The following is a 21,397-nucleotide window of genomic DNA, read 5'->3' on the forward strand; positions in this document are numbered from 1 at the left end:
AAACAGGAAGTCCCAGACTTTAGTTGGTACACTAGTCTTCATATGTACTCTGAGTAGAGTAACGAGTTAAATATACCAAAACTGTCATGATGTGCTTGTTGGTGGACCCAAATGCAGCAGGCTGAGATGATGAGTAGTGTTGAAGATTTAATGAAAAATCTATGAGCCCAAAAAAAAAAAAAAACTAAAAAAATCACCATGGCAACCAGGGGAGTCAGAGCAGAACAACAATCATAAATCCAAGGAAAAAGGATGGCAGCCTTCTGATGGGGAAACAACAGGATATAACGGGATTTAACAGGAGGAACCAACAAGGAGTGTAAGGAGAAAAGATGTATAAGTACTGGGAGAGAGAATGTGGAACAATTAACCTGGACTGATTACAGGTGAGGGGAGAGAGAGAGAAATTGGCACATGGGGGTGAGGGAGAGAACACAGAGAACCAGAAAATAAATCTAAAACTAAAGAATAACTAAGAAAAATAAATCTAACACTAAAGAATAACTAAGAAAAATAAATCTAACACTGAAGAATAACTAAGAAAAATAAAACTAGAGTAATAAGGAATCACTGGAGACAAGAAGCAAACATAATAAATTAGAATCAGGAAGAAAGACTGAACTACAGTAAAACAGAAATAAGACTGAGCCAATTAAAGACAAAGACTAAACACAGAATAATAAACTTCAAAACAACACAGGATCCTAACAAAAACTTTATTCACTTATATACTACAAAATAGGTCTGAATACCCTGACATTGCATTTCCCCTTTGTGTACTTGCAACAACATATTCTAATCAGAAATACAAGCCATTTATTTTTTATATTTTTATTTGTCAGGGGATTTACAAATGTTTCAGAACCTTTGATTTTTAATGGGTTTTTTTTTAACATAAATTTGGGTTCAGGGCTAAGAGTGAGGGACAAGTGAAGGGTCATGTTTTGTTTTCTGGTATTTTTGAAAAAAAAAAATCTCTGTACTAAAAATCTCTGTCTTTTTCCCTCCCTGTACTCAGCTCGTTGAAGGACAGAATCTTATTACGTCTGAAGGCAACACTGCTAAGGAAGTCTTCTCTGTTTTGTTCCTGGAACTGACTGACCTTGTGAGCTGATGGTAAAGACAACATGAATTTCCATGTGTAAGTTAAGTACAAAGGCAGCCTGTGTAAGCCTGTCTTTGTTGGACTTTAGTCTTGTTGTTCAACCTGAGGGTTCAATTAGCTATTCCTCCACCAAGCCCAACCTCTACCACAACGCAGAGCGACGCACTCAGGAGGAACACATTAGAGCTGAGGGACAGAACTCACAACGCCTTCAGAAGACTGAGGTGGAACATTTAAACTAAAGCAATCAGACAACGGTCAACGTTTGAAAAAAAAAAAAAAGGGTGAACCAACAACTCTTGACAATGAGGAATATTTACGACAGCAATCATTAGACTTATATGGCCATATAGATCAGTATATGGGTCATTGTTTTGTTTTTCCATTTCAAAATAAAATGAGTAAAAACACAATATTGAGTGTTTTGTTATTGATGTGTTTTTCTTTATAACTAAATCAGAAAAACAAAATTATACATAATATACATATATGTAACTATTTTAAGAGGGACAATGTTCAGCTCAATCATAAATGATATGTAGTTTCCCACAGTGTATTATAAGCCTGGCGGACCACCAGGCTTCACTTGACCTCCCACCAGACTAAACGTTTATTTTAATACAGCAGTTACAGCTTAACCCATAGCAAGGATGGGTTAAGCTAGGTTTATATAAATGTTAGTTTTAATTGGTGCACTGCTATATTTTCTTTGTTGTTGATGTTTTAGTTTTCAAATTTCTCAATTTTAAGCCTTTTTTTAACACAGAAACACAGTGGGGCAACTGGTAGATGTCCCAATCACACCTACCACCAGGCCTAGCTAGTCTTTTGGGGGGAACCTTGTTAATGTTTGTATACGTTTTAGGTTTCATTGTGATCATGGTCATACGGATTAAAGAGAAAACTAAAAAGAAACTGAAAATCACCCGTCGAGGCTGAGCTGATTGTTGATCAAGAGCTGGGGGTTGGGGGGCTGCTACGAATAGCATTTCATTTTATGTAATGTAAGATGAAACAGGCCCGACAGTTCAACATGCAGATAACTATGAGATACAAGAGAACAAAGACGTAGGAAATGAAGTGATAGTGTGGGAGCAGTTGGAGCCAGCGTATCTCTGCTCCCTGATCAGCGCAGGCTTTAAGCGTCTGCATCTCCCACTCTAAACTCTTCCACTTACATTTCCCATCGCCATACTTCCAGCGAATGCGATACATTAAACTTCTGCAGCTCCAGGCTGCTGCTGTTCTGTCGCCACAGCGACAGAGTGGCAACACTAATTGGGTCTGGAGCGAAGGGGCACCAGTTAATTACCGCCTGTTGGAAAAAAAAAAGTAAAAAAATGGGGGCGATGCACTTCCATGTCGCTGTCCTCCCTCCCTTTGTTCTCCTCTCAGAGGAAAACAGCCTCTCTCCCACCCTGACTCCCACCCTGCACTCGCCTATTGCAAGATAAGAAAAACATCATTCTGGTACATGTGAAGCAGCGCCTCCCTTCTCCTCTACGCTCACATCTTCCAAATGCTAAAAAAAGGGATGAAGGGAATGTTTGTTACCCAAGGACAAAACATTTCCTCACTCAGAGCTTGTAAAGAATAACTTGCGTCTATTGAACCTGGATGAGTTTCATCAAGAGCTTGTTTTTCTGTTCCTACAGTTTAACTCCATGTTTTCTGAATTGGATACTGGATTTCCTGTTACATGACTTCAGTGCTCGAGCACAAATGTTCCCCGCTGCTCGCTGGGTGTACAAATATGTTGCACTCAAGTTTGACAGATGCTTTTAGACTTTCCTTTTTAAATATTAAATTGCTGTAAAAAAGAAAGAAAAAAAATCAAACACCTGTGTGAGATAATAAAATTACTTCTTCCTCATATCTCGTCCAGATGATGACTGATCAGTTGGGCTCAACAATCCAATAAAATCGATTTCTGAAGTTAAACTGCAGATGCAGCTGGTGATGCAGCGGATTCCTAAAAATGCTCACATTATTCAGCTCCGGATGGTGGATGGCAAAGAGAGTGATGAAGTCTCAAACTCAGCTACTTGTAATGTCAGTAAGGTGCTTGAAAAAAGTCAGAGGAAAACTCCTAGATGTGAGACATAAATTAGAAGGCGGCTGAGTCTCCTGCCACATGTCTACAGTTCAATCAGGCAGCGAGGAGGCAGCACTGGTTTCAGCAGATAGCTGGAAGACTGAGCAGATGACAGGGAGGTTGCTCTGCTTTATTCTTTTGAGCTTCTGACTGTAATTTAACCTGCTGGATTTGGAAAAGCTGGCAGCCTCCAGGAGGAATCAGAGTTAGAGTTAGAATCTACCTTCTGCATGGGTTGTTGACTCCAGACGTATTCCAGTCCAACACACTCGGAGGCTATTCATGTAGGCAGCACTGAGTGCTAATATTTGATGCTAAACCCAATAACTCTTTAAAATTTGCTGAATGTAATGTTTGTAAACATTATGTTTTTCACATGTTTATTAAAACTGTAACTGGCAGTATAGCATGGGACAGATAATCAGTGAAAAAAATCAAGCTCCTCTTCCTTCTCCCTGTGATCCTGTGACGGAAACACACCCCTCCATCACAAACAACCAATCAGAGCCAGGGGAAGGGTGTTAGCGCTGTCAATCATTCGTGTGCGCTGCACTTCCCCCAGCCCGCTTTGCTCTCTGCTACGCAACAGCTAGTTCACCACGTCAGAGCCTGCTGTGAATGCTCAGGCTAGGTAGCATGGATAAGTGCTAACAACATGCTAACTGTTGTCTGTATGGTGTTTAGGGATGGACATTTATCGCATCAATCATCTTTTTTTTGTGATATATTTCTTATAAGTTTTGATTCATCGTCTCAATAAATCTTGACTCATGATGTTTAACACTCACCCCCCATGCCCCCCCGCCCAAAAAAATTTTTGCCCATTTTGCTGGAAATGCAGTCAGGAGTAAGACAATGCTAACGCATTAACCAGTGATGATGTTATGTGAATCCTAGTTTCCAGCATTTCCACATCTCTCACTAACAGTTCTAATGTAACCACACTTATAAGTCTAAGTACAAACCCACTGAAGCGTGACGTTTCAACAAATCTCTACTGCGAACCTTTGCCACTGTGTTTTTCTGCACTTATGACTCATTTGTTGTTCGTATAAAGGCACAAACATGAGGATGAGAAAGTAAAGTGAGGATAAAAAGAAGAGCGGCTCCTGCATTCTTAACCCATCTGAGTTAAGTGGGTTAGGGCTTTGCCACATGACCCACTTCCGCCCCCCAAACAGACAAACACACCAATAACAACAGAGGTGCTTCCCTGCACAGAAAATCTCTTTAAAAGTAGGATTTGTTTTCTTATTTCAGGATTCATTTGGATGCAGCATCAGCCAACTGCTGACAATGACAGAAACAGTCCAGACATAAAGAGAAAGGAGTTTTAACCAGGATGATATATATTCTGGACTTTGTATGAAAATGTACATATACGTATTGTTGGTGATGTCGCTTTCGCAGCATAGACGTTTATTTGACTGGAAAGATGCGTCCTCCTGCTATCTGAAGCCAGAGCAGATTGAAGTCTGTGACAGGCTGAGATGCAGCCCATCATAAACCACACAGAGGAAGGGAAGCACTGAGTGATGCTGCAGGTTTATTTTGAGAACTCTGACGCTAAAGAGCCAGAGCAGAAGAGGATACAGATATAGAGCTACAGCAATGTGTTTTTGGTTGCTGAAGACAGAAAAAAAAAGGTAACTTACCTAGGCCATTTTCACAGTCTGTGAACTCCATGGAATGAACAGCTCTGTCGACTCCATATGGACCCATTAGAGTCCTGGAAGAGACGGAGGACGGGGGAACAACAACAGAGAACAGGTGAATAAAGTGAAGCGCATTGAAGCAAAAACAGGAATACCTGCAGACAGAGCAGCAGTTCTTGGTGAATGAGTGTTTAAAGTAACTGAACAGAGAATTAGATCAACTCGTTAAACTCGTTGTCTATGCTCATCTCAGTACACTGCCAGCAGTCCGATCCATTTCAGTGCATGCAGAGTGTGAAACAGAGTGTGAGCTTTTACTGATTTCCTTTAAAATATTAATCAGAGACAACACAAGTAAACTCAAAATGTAGTTTTTAAATGAAGGTTTTTATTATTGAGAAAACAATTAAAACCTACATGGTCCTGTGTGAAAAAGCGATTGCCCCCTTGTTAAAATTTGACTTGTTTATCACACCTGAATAAAATGAAATATACAGAGCTAGAGAGTTCACCGTCTCAATCAAGACATCAGATAAATGGAGAAAACATGGAACCATGGAGAAGCTTTAGAAGTGGACAGCTGACCAAGTTGACCCCAACTCATCCAAAAGGTCACCACAAGACCCCACAACAACTGGAGAACTGTGTGCCTCAGTTGAGGTCAGAGGTCACACCTCCACCATAAGAAAGAGACTGGGCACAGGTGGCCCTCATGGCAGAGCTCAAAGGGGAAAGCCACTGCTGAGTAAAAGGAACATTAACACTCATCTCAGTTTTTCCAGAACCTCTTGATTCCCCAAGACTTCTGGGAAAAACATTCTGTGGATTATCTTTAGTCACATTGATTACTTAAACAGCATCTTCACAGGTCTGCCTAACAAATCAATCCTCCAGCTGCAGCTGATCTGGAACGCTGCTGCTAGTGTTCTGACCAAAACCAGGAAGGTAGAGATCACCCAGTTCTACAGTCCTTCCACTGGGAGAAATAGGCTTCAAAATACTGTTAGTTTATAAATCACTGAACGACTTAGCACCACAATACATTAAAGACATGCTGCTGTTATATCAACTTTCCAGACCTCTCAGGTCTTCTGGTTCTGATCTGCATCCAGGACAAGAACCAAACAAAGAAGCAGCATTCAGCTTCTATGCACCACAAATCTGGAACAAACTCCCAGAAAACTGAAAAACAGCTGAAACACTGATCTCCTTTAAAACAAGAAGAAAAACCCAGCTGTTTAAAGTTGCTTTTGAAATATAAATGACATGTTAAACATTTTGATGTGTAATGATGGCACTTGACAATTGTTGACTGCATGTTGTACAAATTTGTATTTTTTTGTGTTGTAATGCATTTTGAACTGCCTTGTTGCTGAAAAGTGCTACAGAGATAAACTTGACTGATTGGTCGATTGATTGATAAAAAAGTTGAGCTCTTTGGAAGGTGTGTGTCTCGTTACATCTGGCGTTAAACACCCCATGTCAGAAAAACATCACATCAACAGTAAAGCATGGTGGTGGCAGTGTGATGGTCTGGGATCATTTAGCTGTATAATTGAGATCTTCATTTACTTAAGTAAAAGTAGTTCCAGTAATGCATTACTCAAACTATTTTTTATTTTTACTTAAGTCACTGTATAACACTTAAAGAGCTGTTTTTGCACTTTATTAACAAGCACTGTACTTAGCTCTGCACTTTCAGAATAGATTTGCACATCAATAACAATTTGCACACAAGAGGTTTTAACTGTTTTTATTGAGTATTTTTAGCATTTAGCCTGTAGCCGTTTGTTGTAAACTCGGTCTTGCTGCTCCTCATTGGGAAATGAGGTGTTTACCTGTGAAGGGAGGATAATTGTTAAGGAGTAACTGCTGGTAAACCAGTAGCTCCTTGAGCAAATGTTTGTGCATAATCTGTTAAGGTTGAAGGTGCAAAGAAGACCTACTCACCTGTCTTTCCTGTGTCCTGTTCTCGGTGTTTGGACAAATACTTCCCTGGGGATCCAGACACCATTTATAGGTTCCGGGAGAGGCCATGGAAAAGTGTGTGGGGGGGTGGGGGGGATTGTTTGTGATTTTTGATAATGATGCTTATGGTGTAAGGATAAAACATAAAATATTTATAAAAAGTAAATAAAAATGTTTGTATTTGGTAAAAGTGATTTTATTCAAGTAGATGGAAATTGGTATATTAGAGATAACCTGTGAATTAAAGGTGGTTTGGTCCTTCACAGCTGGGACTGTTTAAGGCTGCAATTGCACCTGTGGTTTTGTTCTTGATGCTGTGTGTGAAGAGTAAACCATTGCTGTTTCCACCTGACTGCCTCGACTTTCATCTCCACTGTAAATCCAGCTGCTAAAGGCCACCTTGTTACAAGCTGCTTCAGGACCTGGAAGACTGGCTGTGACAAACGGAGCCATGAATTCTGCCGTCAACCAAAACATCCTGAAGGAGACCATCCGGCCGTCTGTTGGTGGTTCTCAAACTAAAACCAACTTGGCTTCTGCAGCAGGAAAATGATCCAAAACACACCAACAAGTCCACCTCTGATTGGCTGAAGAAAAACAAAAAGACTTTGGAATGACTTAGTCAAAGTCCTGACCTGCATGTCATTGAGATGCTGTAATGTGTCAGTAAAATGTTCGCTCAGGAACCTTTCGATGTGTTTGGTGAGTTGACCAAAATTCCTCTACTTCAGCTGCTGCTGTAATGGAGGCCCAACCTGTTATCAGGATTAGAGGGCGGTCACTTTCCCACACAGGGCAAAGCAGGTTTGAATTTTTTTAATAATAAAGACTTAATTTAAAAACTGCATTTTGTGTTTACTTGTGTTGCTTTTGACTCGCATTTAACTGGTTGGATGTTCTGAAACACTGAAGTGTGACAATCATGCAAAATGATACAAAAGTTAGAAATAAGGCAAATACGTTCACACAGACTGTGGATGATAACACTACAGGGGATTCACCCCTCTATCATAATTCAGGCAAACGCACTTATTCTGAGGTAAACCGTGCGATGTGATTGGGTTTGATTCAATGTGACAAATGAAAGGATGGTACTATTCAGTTGTAGATATCTGATTAAGCAACTCTCTTCAACGCAACCCCCACTTCCTACCTCATCTTTAGTTCGACCGTCTCTAGATGCAAAAGTTTCCGATGACAGAGTAACGTTATAAAATCTTGCAAAGTGTTTGCTCTTCCTAACCAAGACCTTGTTAACTCAGGATGCACACAGTGTCGAGTTCTTCCTCTCTCAAGTCACTTCAACTTGTACCAAAATGTGAAAAGGTTTGCTTCCTCCAGAGACGCAGGAAAAACTCAACTCAGTCACGTTTCTTTCCTTCTATATGAATCTCATCAGCAGTGCAGCATGAGGAGGTTCATAAACAACAGATGAGATAAACATTAAACACCCTGAATAACCAAGAGCTGGTTTTAGCCATTTCACCAGTTTCTTTCACTAGGCTGTTAATTAGATTTAACTTAACATTTAAACAAATTACAAACAACGCCTAGGTCTTTGTATGAAGACAGCTCACCATGTTAGCACAGATAAGCAGGGTTCATTTTTAGATTTGGCTGCTACTGAAAGGGATGGGGTGTGCTTGATTCTGTGTAAGGCACACACCAGTTTGGTGGAGATAATGCAAATTATTGGTACTATTAGATTTCCTATTTTAATTTGATACAGGATCACAGATATATCAGAAATGCCCAAACACACACATTAACTACAAGGGAAATATTTTGAAGTACTTTGCCCCAAACACTCAATGTCTTTAAGAATCCCAGCACTTTGTTAATCTTGTGAAAGTTGAAAAACAGCTGAACTCATTGACTTGAATTATTTGGTGGATTAATTTTCATTCCCTCGTTATTTGCATCCTTATTGGTTTTATAAATACCATTAGAATAACAAAAAGACTGAGGCCAATTACAACCAGCCACATTAGAGTCAAACACTGAAAATCCCTCTGTCTGAAGAAAAACTTTCTTGACAATATGAAATGTTCAGACTTGCACATTGCTGTAAGCACAACATGTTTACTGGAGCTAACGGTTCGAAAAAGGCAGACTGGATGAATTCACTTATCTTACAAGTTGCCATAAGAAGAAAGACGTCGTCTTTAACCCCAGGAGAAGTTCTGGATCTGGATTTGAGAAGATTATTTTTACCCGGTTTAATCGGGACGGTTTGGCGACAGATTTGTAAACACAAGGAAGAGCCAAGATTTTCTCCTAATTCTTTTTTAAACTTTCTGTTTTGGCTGGGTTTAAAAACTGGATTTGTCTTTTCCATCCAGTTACATGATGTATAAGGATTACATTACGTAATGTGAGTCCAACACTTCTTTGGCGACGAACACTGCCACAAGTTCAACATCACAAAAGTCTTGAATCAGTCCAGAGTCCTTCAGACGTTAAAAATGTCACATCTGACAACATATAGATGGAAAAGAATTGGATTTAGGTTTCTTCAGAGGTAGAATACATTCACTAAGGCTGCACAATATATTACAAATATATGGTCTTCCTAATATCAGAGTGTGCAATATTCATCTTGTAAAGGCCTGCTTGGGTCAAATAAATATTGGCTCATATGTTCTAAATGTTATGAATTAGCATTTCAATAAAATATTTAGACTGTTGGACGGTGTATCACAACAGTAGATGTTTCCGCCGAACACAATCCACACAAATCAATTGACATAAACACATGTACATTCATATATTTACATCAGAAAACAAAATGTCCTAAACTAAGCTAATGATTCAATATTTGAAGTGAACATTTTCCTGATGCTTAAAATCTCCAAAACACAATATGTACACATTGTGAAGGATAGAACACAAATGTTTTGGTGTGAACGATCCTCACATTGCTAGTTGTCTTGGATATCTACTGTTTGTACAAATGAGAGACAGACCTCATTGAGATTAACCAGATCGTTGCTCTACGCTTCGCTTCGTCCAGAAGCTCTGGACCCTCAGCTGCTGAGAAGTGATTGCTTCCTGGAGTTGTGGACTCTATTGAAGGTCAAATGAATTGGATATGATTTTATCCAGTCGCTAATGCATGTTATGTGCCAGTCTGATGTTATGAAGCTAACCGTATACGTTAGTTACATTAGCTAATCAACAATTTCTCATTGCAAACAACCATTCCCCACTGCCAAGATAGAAGTGCCAAGGCTTAACAGGCGGCAATTAATGTTAATTCAATATATACAGCTCATAAAATTGATGTTATCGTTCTCCTTCTGGTCACTGACTGGTGCATTTAAACATCTACCAGAGAAATCCAACTGAATGGGAGAAAGGCCAGACGAAGCACTGAAGGAAGATTGAGCAGAATTGCAGGAAAGTGATAGCTATTAAATCCAAAGGCTATTAAATCCAAATCAGACTGTGGCACAGGTTGAGTTCGGGTGAACCAGCTCAAAGATTTAAGAGGGTGGGACTAAAATGTTACAATTATTTTTCACATCTTTTTGTTACTTCACTAGCTTAGGAAAAGTTGTAATTAAAATCAAGATTTATGGAATTTGCAGGCAGATAATCTGTGGTGTCAGAAAGTGGGGAAAAGTTTCTATAAATGTGCCTAATGTGATGTCACCAAAGACATATAGAAAGCATTTACAAGATTGTGAACACAATTTATTACACAACATAAAACAAAAAAGGAAAAACTAGCCAATATAATTTCCTAAATGTGAAAAACAGAAACTAAAATTAGTTTGATTGATTTTAAAAAACATCTGGCTAGTAACTTTAAAACGGAAATAAGAAAAATTTACATTTTCAGTAAGTGATAATGAACTTAGTCTAATTGGAAGAATAGCCCCACATTTGGAAAAAGAAGCAGAGCTGGAGTGACTCCTAGTCAATTACAGTTTACAAAGGCTGTTATTCCACGTGAAGGAAACCCACGCAGCTTCAGGTTCAGCATAGAAAGTTAATGGTTACCAGAACACAGACACCTGTGAATCAGCATGTTCCCCAGCAGGGGAGGACTCTCTCACTAAAACGGCAAAAAGCATCTTTCCCACTTTTCCAGACTGCTCCCACATCCAGAGCCCAACTTCCATCAGCTCCGGTCTCCGGCTAAGACCGCGCCGCTCGCTCCTCCACCGACGGAAAAGCCGAGCGCTCCTCGGTGAAACCCGCCGCCCCGCGAAGGTCGGGAGGCTTTCGGCGGCAACCCGCTGGTTCTTACCTGCTAATGATCACAGCTCCTTTATACATGACCGAGAAGGTGGGCATCATTACATGGAGCCCCGGTGGTTTGAGTCGGACGCGGGTCGGCAGCAGCTTCCTCAGCCCTCAGCCTCCAGCCACATGATGCTCCCTGTCTGCGCACAGCCAGCCTCTAATTCCACTAAGACAGACTGCCCGCTCAAAACATCTCCACCTTCTCCCACACGTTTAATCTCTTACATAACTAAAGTCACCGGGGGAAAAAAAATTCCAACAAAGCGGGGCATTGAGGCTTGAAGTGGATTATCTGTCACATTTTCCACTACCGTGCAAAATTCCTCACATTTTAGTCCTTGTTTGGAACTGCGGTGTAAAATAAGTCCAACGGAAACATCAAGCTAAATATGATTAGAAAACTTAAGCTGACAAACAGAAAATCTTTCTGGAGTCATTCAGAATTTCATGTTAGCAAAACATCTGGCAGAAAAGAAAGTGTAGAGCTGGAATCAGGTTGTTTTGGGGGATTCTAAGCAGGATTTCACCAGGCTCTCACTTCTTCTAAACTCACTTTTTTCCAGGCACTTAGTAACATTGTGTAGCACAATGTTACTAAGATAACATTGTCTGAAGATAACATCTTATCTTCAGATGTTATAAAATCCTGTATCAAACATGATTTAAAATAAATTTGACTTAGTAAGTTAACACCTTGAAATTGGTCTCTTTAAGAAGCTGCTGCTCTTTTTGAAGCTTTGCATTCAGTAAGTTATCACATCACTCCTCTGTTTACCCTTTTATCCATGTTTACCAGTGTTGCACTGAGAATTCACTCCTATAATGAGCTCAGCTCAGTTTCACCAGGTGTTTGCTAATTGCCTAGCCTGTCATGAATGCTAAAGTTAGCATTTCCACTGAGGATGGCGGATAAAAAGTTTTCCAGTAATGGTAAGTTGTTTCTCTGCATTTAGCACATTGAACAGAGCATACAGGAGGTTGACTGACAGCGCTAAGACCCTCCTCCTGGCTCTGATTGGTCGTTTCTGACCTTGAGCTGTGCATTTCTGCAGATAGCTGTAGGACCACAAGGAGGAGGCAGAAGAGCTCCAATTTTTCTTATTTGTCTCATATAATACTGTCATGACACAGTGACAGTTTTGACAATATGTAAAAACATATAGTTTATAAAAGATACTGCAGCTCCACTCTGTACAGGCTTGATCATCGACACATAGCCTAATGCACCTAATGCACATGTTTCATTGTTAACTGGTTCAACAACACTGAACATTTTAAATTCCTTTGACTGAAAAAATAATGTTCAGGTTGACTTTCCCAATAGTCATTTTAATTTGATTTGTCATTCAGACAACATTGTGTTGGTTAGTGCAGTTAACTGACAAAGCCATTTGAAACACTTTTTGTCCTGTACAGTTTGTTCTGTGGAGGATTCATATTTTTGATTCATTTTAAGGGTGTTTGTGCCAATTTTATTCTAGTAGTTAAAATTTATGCTGGTACATATATCAACACGTTTTCATGATTGAACGTGAGGTTGCTAAATCTACTTGACAAATCTCTACGTTTTTAAGATGGGAGTTGAAGTTTAAAGAAACAGGGTATTAGTGAACAAAATTCTATGTTTTGTTATTTACTGCTACATTCAGACCAAAAGATAGATTTTAACTGTTGATGTTCAAGAACTATGAGGCCAGTGAAACATGGACAGGTAGAACGAAAACAAGAAGGATTACAAATAGGAAATCTGTCAAATGCTAAATAGGTTTTGTTTTAACCTAAAATAATTAGTTACACTAAAATCCATCCATCCATCCATTTTCTTTACACCCTTGTCTCTTAGTGGGGTCGGGAGAGGTAGTTACACTAAAATGTCCAAGAAATTTTTTATATTCTGCCCATGTTTTTATAAACTTGTTGGGGAATTGGGATCTTATTTTCTGTGTGAGAAGTCAAATTATCTTGGGGACCACCTGCTGGCAGAAAGTTAGCTTATTCCTCCAGCAAGCTCTGGCTGCCTGTTGAAGCAGACCACAGAAAGATGTGCTTAGATGCCTTTAAACGCATGAATGCATAAGTGCCCCGATCTCCATTTAGAAACTGCAAACTAATCCACAACATATATCCATTAAAAAGAATTCCCATTTGCTATTCAGCAAACATCTGCGCCGCGTTGCTAAACTCCAGCTAAATGTCATTTTTTATTCAGGTCTGCTGATTCAACATGTATCTGTTTTTCACTTCAATCCCTTTAATTCATTATGATCCTATACAATAATTCCATACGACTGTTTCGGATCTTGAGAAAAGAAAATACAGCAAGCCATAAGTCATAAGATATGAACCCAAAGAAAAGCAACAGATTACTCCTCATAAAAAAATAAAAATAATTTAAGCTGCAGATGGAAACGTGATGTTTCTTTAATGTAGATGTTTTTACTGTACCAAAAATGGATCAAATGTTCTTACATAAAGACTGTAGCATACCCAACCAATCACATGCTGAGAAACACACTTAATGTTGAGCAAGTCCTGACCAGAGGTTCACATCCACTAATCATGGGCATTTTTTTCACATTAATCAAATGCCTTTTAACATTTAAACTTTTTTTTTTCACTGCAGTAAAACAATACAAAAAAACAACTACAGCAGATTCTAAAAACAAAAATTTAGGTACTCTAGCTTGAATTTACTGCAGATTTTCTGAAACTCACAATGGTTCAAAATTCTATATCAAGGCTCAAATGTTGTATATTCATTGTACCAACATGTAGATAACCCAAACACTTGACACAAACACTGGATTTATGACTGTAGTTCATTTTAAGCTTAAGAAGTCCCTGCAGATTCTGTTCAACCCAACTGATGGTAAAGCCATTCAAAGCGTACCTGGCGAAGCCGAGAGGCACTTTGAGCCTTTGGAACATGTCGCTGCTGTCTGCGAGAACGCCCGGTCATCACACACTGGCTGCTGTCATTGTCCCTGTGCATTCCCCCCGTAAACGCTGCGCCACAGCTGCCAAGCAGACACGAAGACTGCCAATTGATGAAGAGAAGATGAGCTTATGGCAAAAGGATAATGCACCTAAATCCATAAGACATGCAGACATGCTAAATATAGGCCACCGTAAGAGGGCCACTCAAATGCTCCAAACAGCGGGAACAGATTATGCTACCACGCACGTTTTACCATCTATTTTAATTCTGTTCTTTGGGTTATTTTTGGTTTCCAGAGGCAGATGTAGTTCTGTAAAGTGCCTTGGCTTCAGGAACATACATCTGTTACAGCCCCCTCCCCCCCTCCATCCCCCTGGTCTGCCCCCCACCACTGCACACAGTAAAATCTACTTAACGCATGCTTTTAGAGCTGCCTTTATTGTTGCTGGAGAACCATTAAACTCAAACCTCAAATTAAAACATCGTGTTCGTAAAACTGAGGAACACATGCAGGAGAAATAGAGTGCAACATTTCTCACATTTCTGACTTTAAGACTCAACAAATGTTAAAGTTGGAAGAAATAAATGAAAGGTTCTAGAAAGTTCTGCGGAGTTTAGTAGAATGAGAGCCTGGAGGTATCAGAGATGAACAGCTTTTTCATAATGTATTAATGTGAACCATACGGATCAACTTTATGTACTTAAAGTGCAAAGACGCTGAACACTGAGTTCCTTTAAATCTAGACTAAAACCCAGCTGTTTAGAGTTGCTTTGAACAATAATAAATGGAATATTAATCATGAATCATGAATGCACAATGTGCATTCATGATTTTGATTATGCAATTTGATAAAATATAATGTTTGTTTCTGGTTTCTCAATTAGTGACTGTATGATGCTTTTATGACTTTTTATTATTGTGTATTTATGATATAAAGCATTTTGAAATGTCTTGTTGCTGAAGTGTACTATACAAATATGATTGATTGATTGATTGATTGATTGATTGATTGATTGATTGATTGATTGATTGATTGATTGATTGATTGATTGGCAAAAGTCATTTTGCCCTCAATCCAGCTAAATAAAAGTTGCTGGTTGTTTTGGAGTCATTCTTTTATGGAAATTTCATAGAACTATTTCTTTTTTTATTGCTAAACTTGCATTTGTTATTATATCTTATTTAAATACATTAGCTGGTCAGCAGATTTTTTTATTGTATTTTTTTTTTACAATCAGTCATATATCCTAAAAAGGTACTCTGTAAACAGAACTCTTAACTCAGGTCATTCAAACTTTGACTATTCCCAGATTAAGTAAAAAAAACAAACAAAAAAAAAAACACTGTTTTCTCTCAACTATAACCGTGGTTTTAATTTGTGGCTTTATGAAGATGAAAAACGGTCCTATTTAATATTAGGTGGGGATGTTAAGGTTGTGCCTGATGTGTAAATATGGGAAAATTTTAAAGATCTCCCAATGTAGAGCCAGAGTTTCTTAAAGTTGTCCAGTTGTTGGGATTACACAGCGTTGGAGGAAACCCAGCTGCTGCTTAACCAAGAGGCCTTTCACTGGCTCCAGTAACAGATTCTGGGTTGACAGACTTAGACTTTAACAGGAACCATCCAGAACAGCAGACTTCAAGTGTCTCTCTCCAGTTTTCTAACTAATATGTGAAACTGGTTCAGAGGCTGCACCGCAGGGGGCGCCGTTGATCCTTTTTGCCATTCTCATTTTTACAGAAGCAGTGTTCTGTATTTTCCAGGCGTATACTATTATTTTGTAGCACAATCAAGTAACTATGTTACCTTCAGTTGTTTTTGGGTTGTAAAAATTTCCCCAGCTCTTTCTGAAACTCAGAAAGTCGTTACAACATGGCTCCTCTGTTAACCCTTTAACAGTGTTTTTAACAGCGTTGCACTGGGAACAGAGTTCTACCAGGTGTTTGCTATTTGCTGCTGGCTAGTCTGAAGGACGCAGCACAGTGGAGCAGTTGGTAGCACTGCAGCAAGAAGGTCCTGGGTTCAATTCCCGGCCCCAGGTCTTTCTGCATGGAGTTTGCATGTACTCCCTGTGCATGCGTGGGTTCTCTCCGGGTACTCCGGCTTCCTCCCACAGTCCAAAAACATGACTGTTAGGATGTGTGCATGGTTGTTTGTCCTGTCTGTCTCTGTGTCACCCTGCAACAGACTGGCGTCCTGTCCAAGGTGACCCCACCTCTCACCTGAAATCTCTCGCTGAAGACAGGCACCAGCGCCCCTCCCAACCTCACAAGGGACAAGGGTGTAAGAAAATGGATGGATGGATGGATAGTCTGAAGAAGCTGAGTGAGGGAGTTGTAGAGAGGTCTGCTCTGTGAAGCTGGAGCTCGGAAGCTTGGGGCTAGGTCCACCAAGGCATTTTGTGTCATGAATGGTTGCCACTTGATATTAGAGGATTTCTCAAACATGCATGAAAGAATCAAAGAAACACTCCATGTATGTTTCTGATGAGGGAACAATATTATAACATGATGTAAAGCTCAAAAAAGCCAATTCTACATAGTACTGTCACTTTAAATACAATTTGTTTCCTTTCTTGTATGTTCAGTTCTCCAATAAAGTCATTTTATCAAAAAAGAATGAAATACTGCAGAGACGAACAGCCATCATGCTGACTTTTGTGCTTAGACTTAAATCCAAGGAAGCCTGCAACACTGCCATTGATGGATACTAAACCTAAGGTACAGAGTAATTTAACTTGATTGACTGAGTGTCTGTGTGTGTGTTTGAGTTCAGCAGAGTGACAGACTTTACAGCCCAATTTCATAATCAGAAATGCAACATTTACACAACTATTGTGAAGTCCTCACAGCTAAATAACTAGAAGAACTCTGACTCCTACATCCATGCATTGACACACACACATAAAACCTGGAAGATGCCATAAATCTCAGTACAGCTGCAGAAAGTCATTTAGATTCTACAGATTCTAATCAAGAGTGGCTGGAAAGTTGCTGTCCAAAAAAGAAATACCGCCGGTACCGTTGATCTGGTCACCCAAAATCAGAGCAGTCTATAAATATTTCAGATTATAAAACATTTAAAACATAAATGTGATTAAAAAGAAGAAAATTCAAACAAAGAAAGAGCAAAAACAATCTCATCTGAAAGAATCAGAGACTAATATTACGCTGGGTGGTAGATTTACCACTTTACATGTTCCTGCTCAAGACCTTAACCAGGGAATAATGAGCAGCACTCATCCGACTCAGTTGATGCAGACGGACACTTTTCATCTTTTGGGGTATTTTTTTCTTTTCTTTCTTTTTTTTTAATACAGATAAATAAAATCTTAAAAAATATTAGGTACAAAAACTAGATTCCATTTTCTTAATATTTTTGCATCCATCTTAATTCTGGCATAACTAGAACCACAAACATCAACCTGCTTTTTCTCACAAAGCAAATCTCACTTTTCATAAGAGAAAACAATCGACCCAAAATGCAAGACTTTTTTTATGTTTTGCATCTACAATTACAGGTACATTTTCTATTTAAAAAAAAAAGTCTGACTATTTTGTTGATTTAAAAAAGGCACAAAAAGTTTTCTTTAAAAATATTACAAAAATACTGTATGTTAAAAAAATGTGGCCTCCAAATGCTTTCAACTTGACGAGTTTGGTTCTTATGACAAAATGTTTGGACACCTCTGTTCTAGGGATACCATGGAACCACAAACACACCGACTGCAGCTCTGCATGAGGATCAAATTACATCCAAATCAAATCTATTTTTCAGAGTAAATAACTTATTGCTGAGGATCATCTGCACCACTAGTAATCCTCAGTTGTTTTTGCTGGAACACACTGTGTTTTTTTTATTACTCCAATTGATTCCAATTGTACTTTTGTCACTATAAATCTGAATATTTATTTTCCCTTACCAACAAATCTCCCATTTGGATAGCATCTCATGTCTGATTAGCTCTATGTAGAAGTTGCCCAGTCCTCCCTTTCAACCCGCCTGCCCACAACAACAAGAGCCCCTCACCATGTGATTCTAGACTGCAGCAGAATTTCCCTTATTGTTCCCTCACTTCTGATGCTGATCATGCAGCTTCCTCCTCTGACAAGAAACCACTAACTGTGAGCTTTAGACAGAAATACAAAGAAATGTTTGTTTAAGAATCAAAGAGGAAAACAACTTTCAGTAATTTGGTGATAACAGTTCATTAGAAGGTTAATGCGGATTAGACCTGGGTTTGGGAAAGGTCGATGGTGTATGCTGCCATCTTGTGCAGAATTGGCACATCTGCATTTAGTATTATGGGAAATCTGTTGTTGTTTGTCATGGGTGTCAGCGGCTGAGCTGTGTGGTTGGTCACTGACGTGGAAACCTGAACCTGAGCTTGCTGCTCTCACAGTGGAAACGTGTCCTATTCAGTGTACAGATAGCTGGAGTTTTGTGTCTTACAGAAAAGCTGCAGTCTATTTTTGTGACTCACCATCTTTGGACCTAAAGCGCTACATTCATCTGCTTCTCTTGCATATTCATGTGTCAGTTGTTTGCATGTTTTCCAGTGTTTGGGCTAATCCACCTAAAAAGGCGTTCATTGAACATTTCGATTTGGGTGACTTGTATTTTCTTTGATCAGTTGCAGGATTACATAACATATGAAATCCTGCATTTTTTTTATCTAATACCTAGAGAGGCTTAGCAGCTCTTCAAAGCATATTTGCAGGATGCTTTCAAAAACCGCAGGCTGCTTTGAACCTGAATCAAAATGCAGAAGGCTGAAGGTTATTGGCATATATTTGCAACGTGACTGCTTAAATTGGACTGTATTTTTTATTCAGCTAATTTTCTCCAGGGCACCTTAACTGCACAATAGTTTTCCTTCTTCTCATCTTGAGACGGCAAGATATTCCTCTTGTAATGTAATATATGAAGGGATGTTTTCAATTCATACTGTTGTAGAAATCCTTGGCTTTAAAATTAAATATACTGAGGATGAGAGAAAAAAAGACTGAAATCTGGTTTTAAAAACCTGCAAGAACGATGCTATTTTTGAGACCATGAATACCATTACCAATACCTTTCTGTTTGAACTGTGGGTACAGAATGATTGCTAAACATGTTCACAAATTAATGTATTCATAAATTCTATGAATGAAGCTGAAAAATATTAGCTTGAGATCACACAGACATAATTTTCCTAAACGAAAAACAAGAGTAAATTAAAATATATCAAAATAACTGCTTAAATGTCATTTTACAAATGAAAATTTTAATTAGGTAGTTATGAAAGCAATTTTGCTTGATAACTAATGAAAGCAAATTATATGAGGATTAGATAATGCTCATTTTACAATGTGTAAGATAGGGAATGTCCTATGCCTAATTCATGCATGGCCAGATATCTCAGGGGAAAAAAATATGTTTATGGGTTTTAACCTTTCATCCACACAAATATCAAATATAATATTACCAAATAAATAAATAAATAAATAAATAAATCAATCAATCAATCAATCAATCAATCAATCAATCAATCATAAAAACTGGCCAAAATGGAGATTTGAGAAAACTCAGTGTTTATGTTTGTGTGTCTACATGAGAAAACAGATTAGGGTCTGCGACAAATAATGTGCTAATATATCTATCTACTGTCACTGACATGATTCTCAATCAACAGTCTTGTGTTTTAATAACTTTATAGTCTGACACATTACTTAAAAGTATATATGTCGACACAAATTAACCTACTGGCACCATGTTTAATTCCTAACAGGAAGTTGCGGTTGATTGGCTGACATAGGCCTTAGTTTTGCGCCACACTGCCCTCTAATGGTTTGGCATGTTTAAAACAACATTAAGGGGCAGATTAGTGAGTTCATTTGGATGAAACCTGAAACCAATCCCGTGTGTACGAAGATTTTTTTAAACGATGTGGCAAAGTTGTTGTTTTTTTTTTTTAATTTTAGAAAGACTCTTAAATTCACAATATGTATAATATGGGGCAGCTGATGCCTTGTCCATACCCCTACTTATAACAAAGTGACCTGTTCCATTGCAACATGTAAAAATATGACAGATTGGTTTATTTCCAACACTTACATCAGCAACAGTTAGCCTGAAGAAATAAATAATTGCTTGAAATAAATAATTGCATCATTATTACAATAAAAGCACTGCATCAAACCCTGCAAAGAAGCAGTCTGACTGCTAATGCACTGTGTGCTATAATCTACAATACAAGATATAAACATTTTCTAACTATGTCTTAGTGGTTAAAAAAATCAGTGATAAATCACACACAGATTTACTCACATCTTCCTTTATTTGGAAGCCATAGCAACAACCATTTGCCTCCCAACTTTAATCACTAAATCTGCACAGTGTGTCATTATCAGATTACGGGATTATCCAATCCACACGGAGAAATCAAACAGGCTCAGACCCAATCATAAAGTGACACACATGGGCGCGTGCAACTGCACACACAAAGTTTTAAATCTGGTTCTTTCATGCGTGTTTTGCAGAATCCAGCACAATACAAAGAGTAAGAAAAAAAAAAAAACTGATCCGTGTCTGAGTTTTTTCCGCTGCAAGGCTGACCTCTAGAGGAAAACGCTTTGCTCACTATCAAGTATTTTGTTCATCATCACTTTGTTGTCAAGTTTCTTTTTTAATGTGCAACTCAAACAAGATTACATTCTTTTTTTGTGTCCAAAAAGCAGAATAACTTTGAACCTGAACTACAAGTGCTGATTTAAGATTAATAAACAAATAAGAGTAGGATAACTCTGAGTCCTACACAGACCTAACACAGCAGTCAGCTTTGTAAGGAAATATCAAGGCTACTAAGGAGGACAAACAAAACATCAGCAACAAGAATACTTCCCTTGAGAGAAAATCAGTCAGCAACATGCCTCACAATCCACATCTTCTGTGAAGAGAAAATCGGTAGGGATTCAGATTATCGATTTGTGAAGTCCTTCACAAATCGATAGTCACCAGAGGGACTGGAGAAGAGAGTGGGCGATAATGGGGCAACTGGAATTTCATTACTGCATATTGACTTTTTCTGACAAGGAAGGATGGGCCACATTCCGATTGTCTTGTCAAGTGTCTGCAAATAAATAAATAAATAAATGAACACAAGTGCAGGGGGAGAAAACACTGACAAAGGGAAGAGCTCAAATTAAAATAAAAGCATGTGAACCATTAAGGGTTGAGAAAAGCAGGGACTTTTTTAGGTTTGAAGTTTTGATGCCTAAACAGTACAGTGAATGTAGGAGAGACAAAAATAAAGAAATGCTCTTAATTCTTTATTTAAATACCATGCCCCTGTAAAGAAGACATGATGAAAGCAGCTTGCAGAGTCAGTGGGAAATCTGGGTA

General features: G+C 38.7%; 1 protein-coding gene across 5 annotated transcripts in view; it reads right to left on the reverse strand.

The window, feature by feature from the left end:
- Positions 1 to 21,397, reverse strand: part of LOC106952108 (syntaxin-binding protein 4) — a 60,230-nt gene that overhangs the window by 31,836 nt on the left and 6,997 nt on the right. For 2 of the 5 annotated variants that reach the window (XM_015040014.1, XM_015040018.1), the window contains exon 2: positions 4,856 to 4,929. In XM_015040014.1, coding sequence (XP_014895500.1) covers positions 4,856 to 4,929 — 74 coding nt within the window. Of the gene's footprint in view, positions 1 to 4,855; positions 4,930 to 6,805; positions 6,880 to 11,078; positions 11,266 to 13,964; positions 14,107 to 21,397 lie in introns of those variants that run through there. The other 3 variants (XM_015040016.1, XM_015040015.1, XM_015040017.1) reach the window with 3 other exon arrangements.

This window comes from Poecilia latipinna, unplaced genomic scaffold (assembly GCF_001443285.1).
Source record: "Poecilia latipinna isolate Pla-1442-1.1 unplaced genomic scaffold, P_latipinna-1.0 Scaffold493, whole genome shotgun sequence".
NCBI lineage: Eukaryota > Metazoa > Chordata > Actinopteri > Cyprinodontiformes > Poeciliidae > Poecilia > Poecilia latipinna.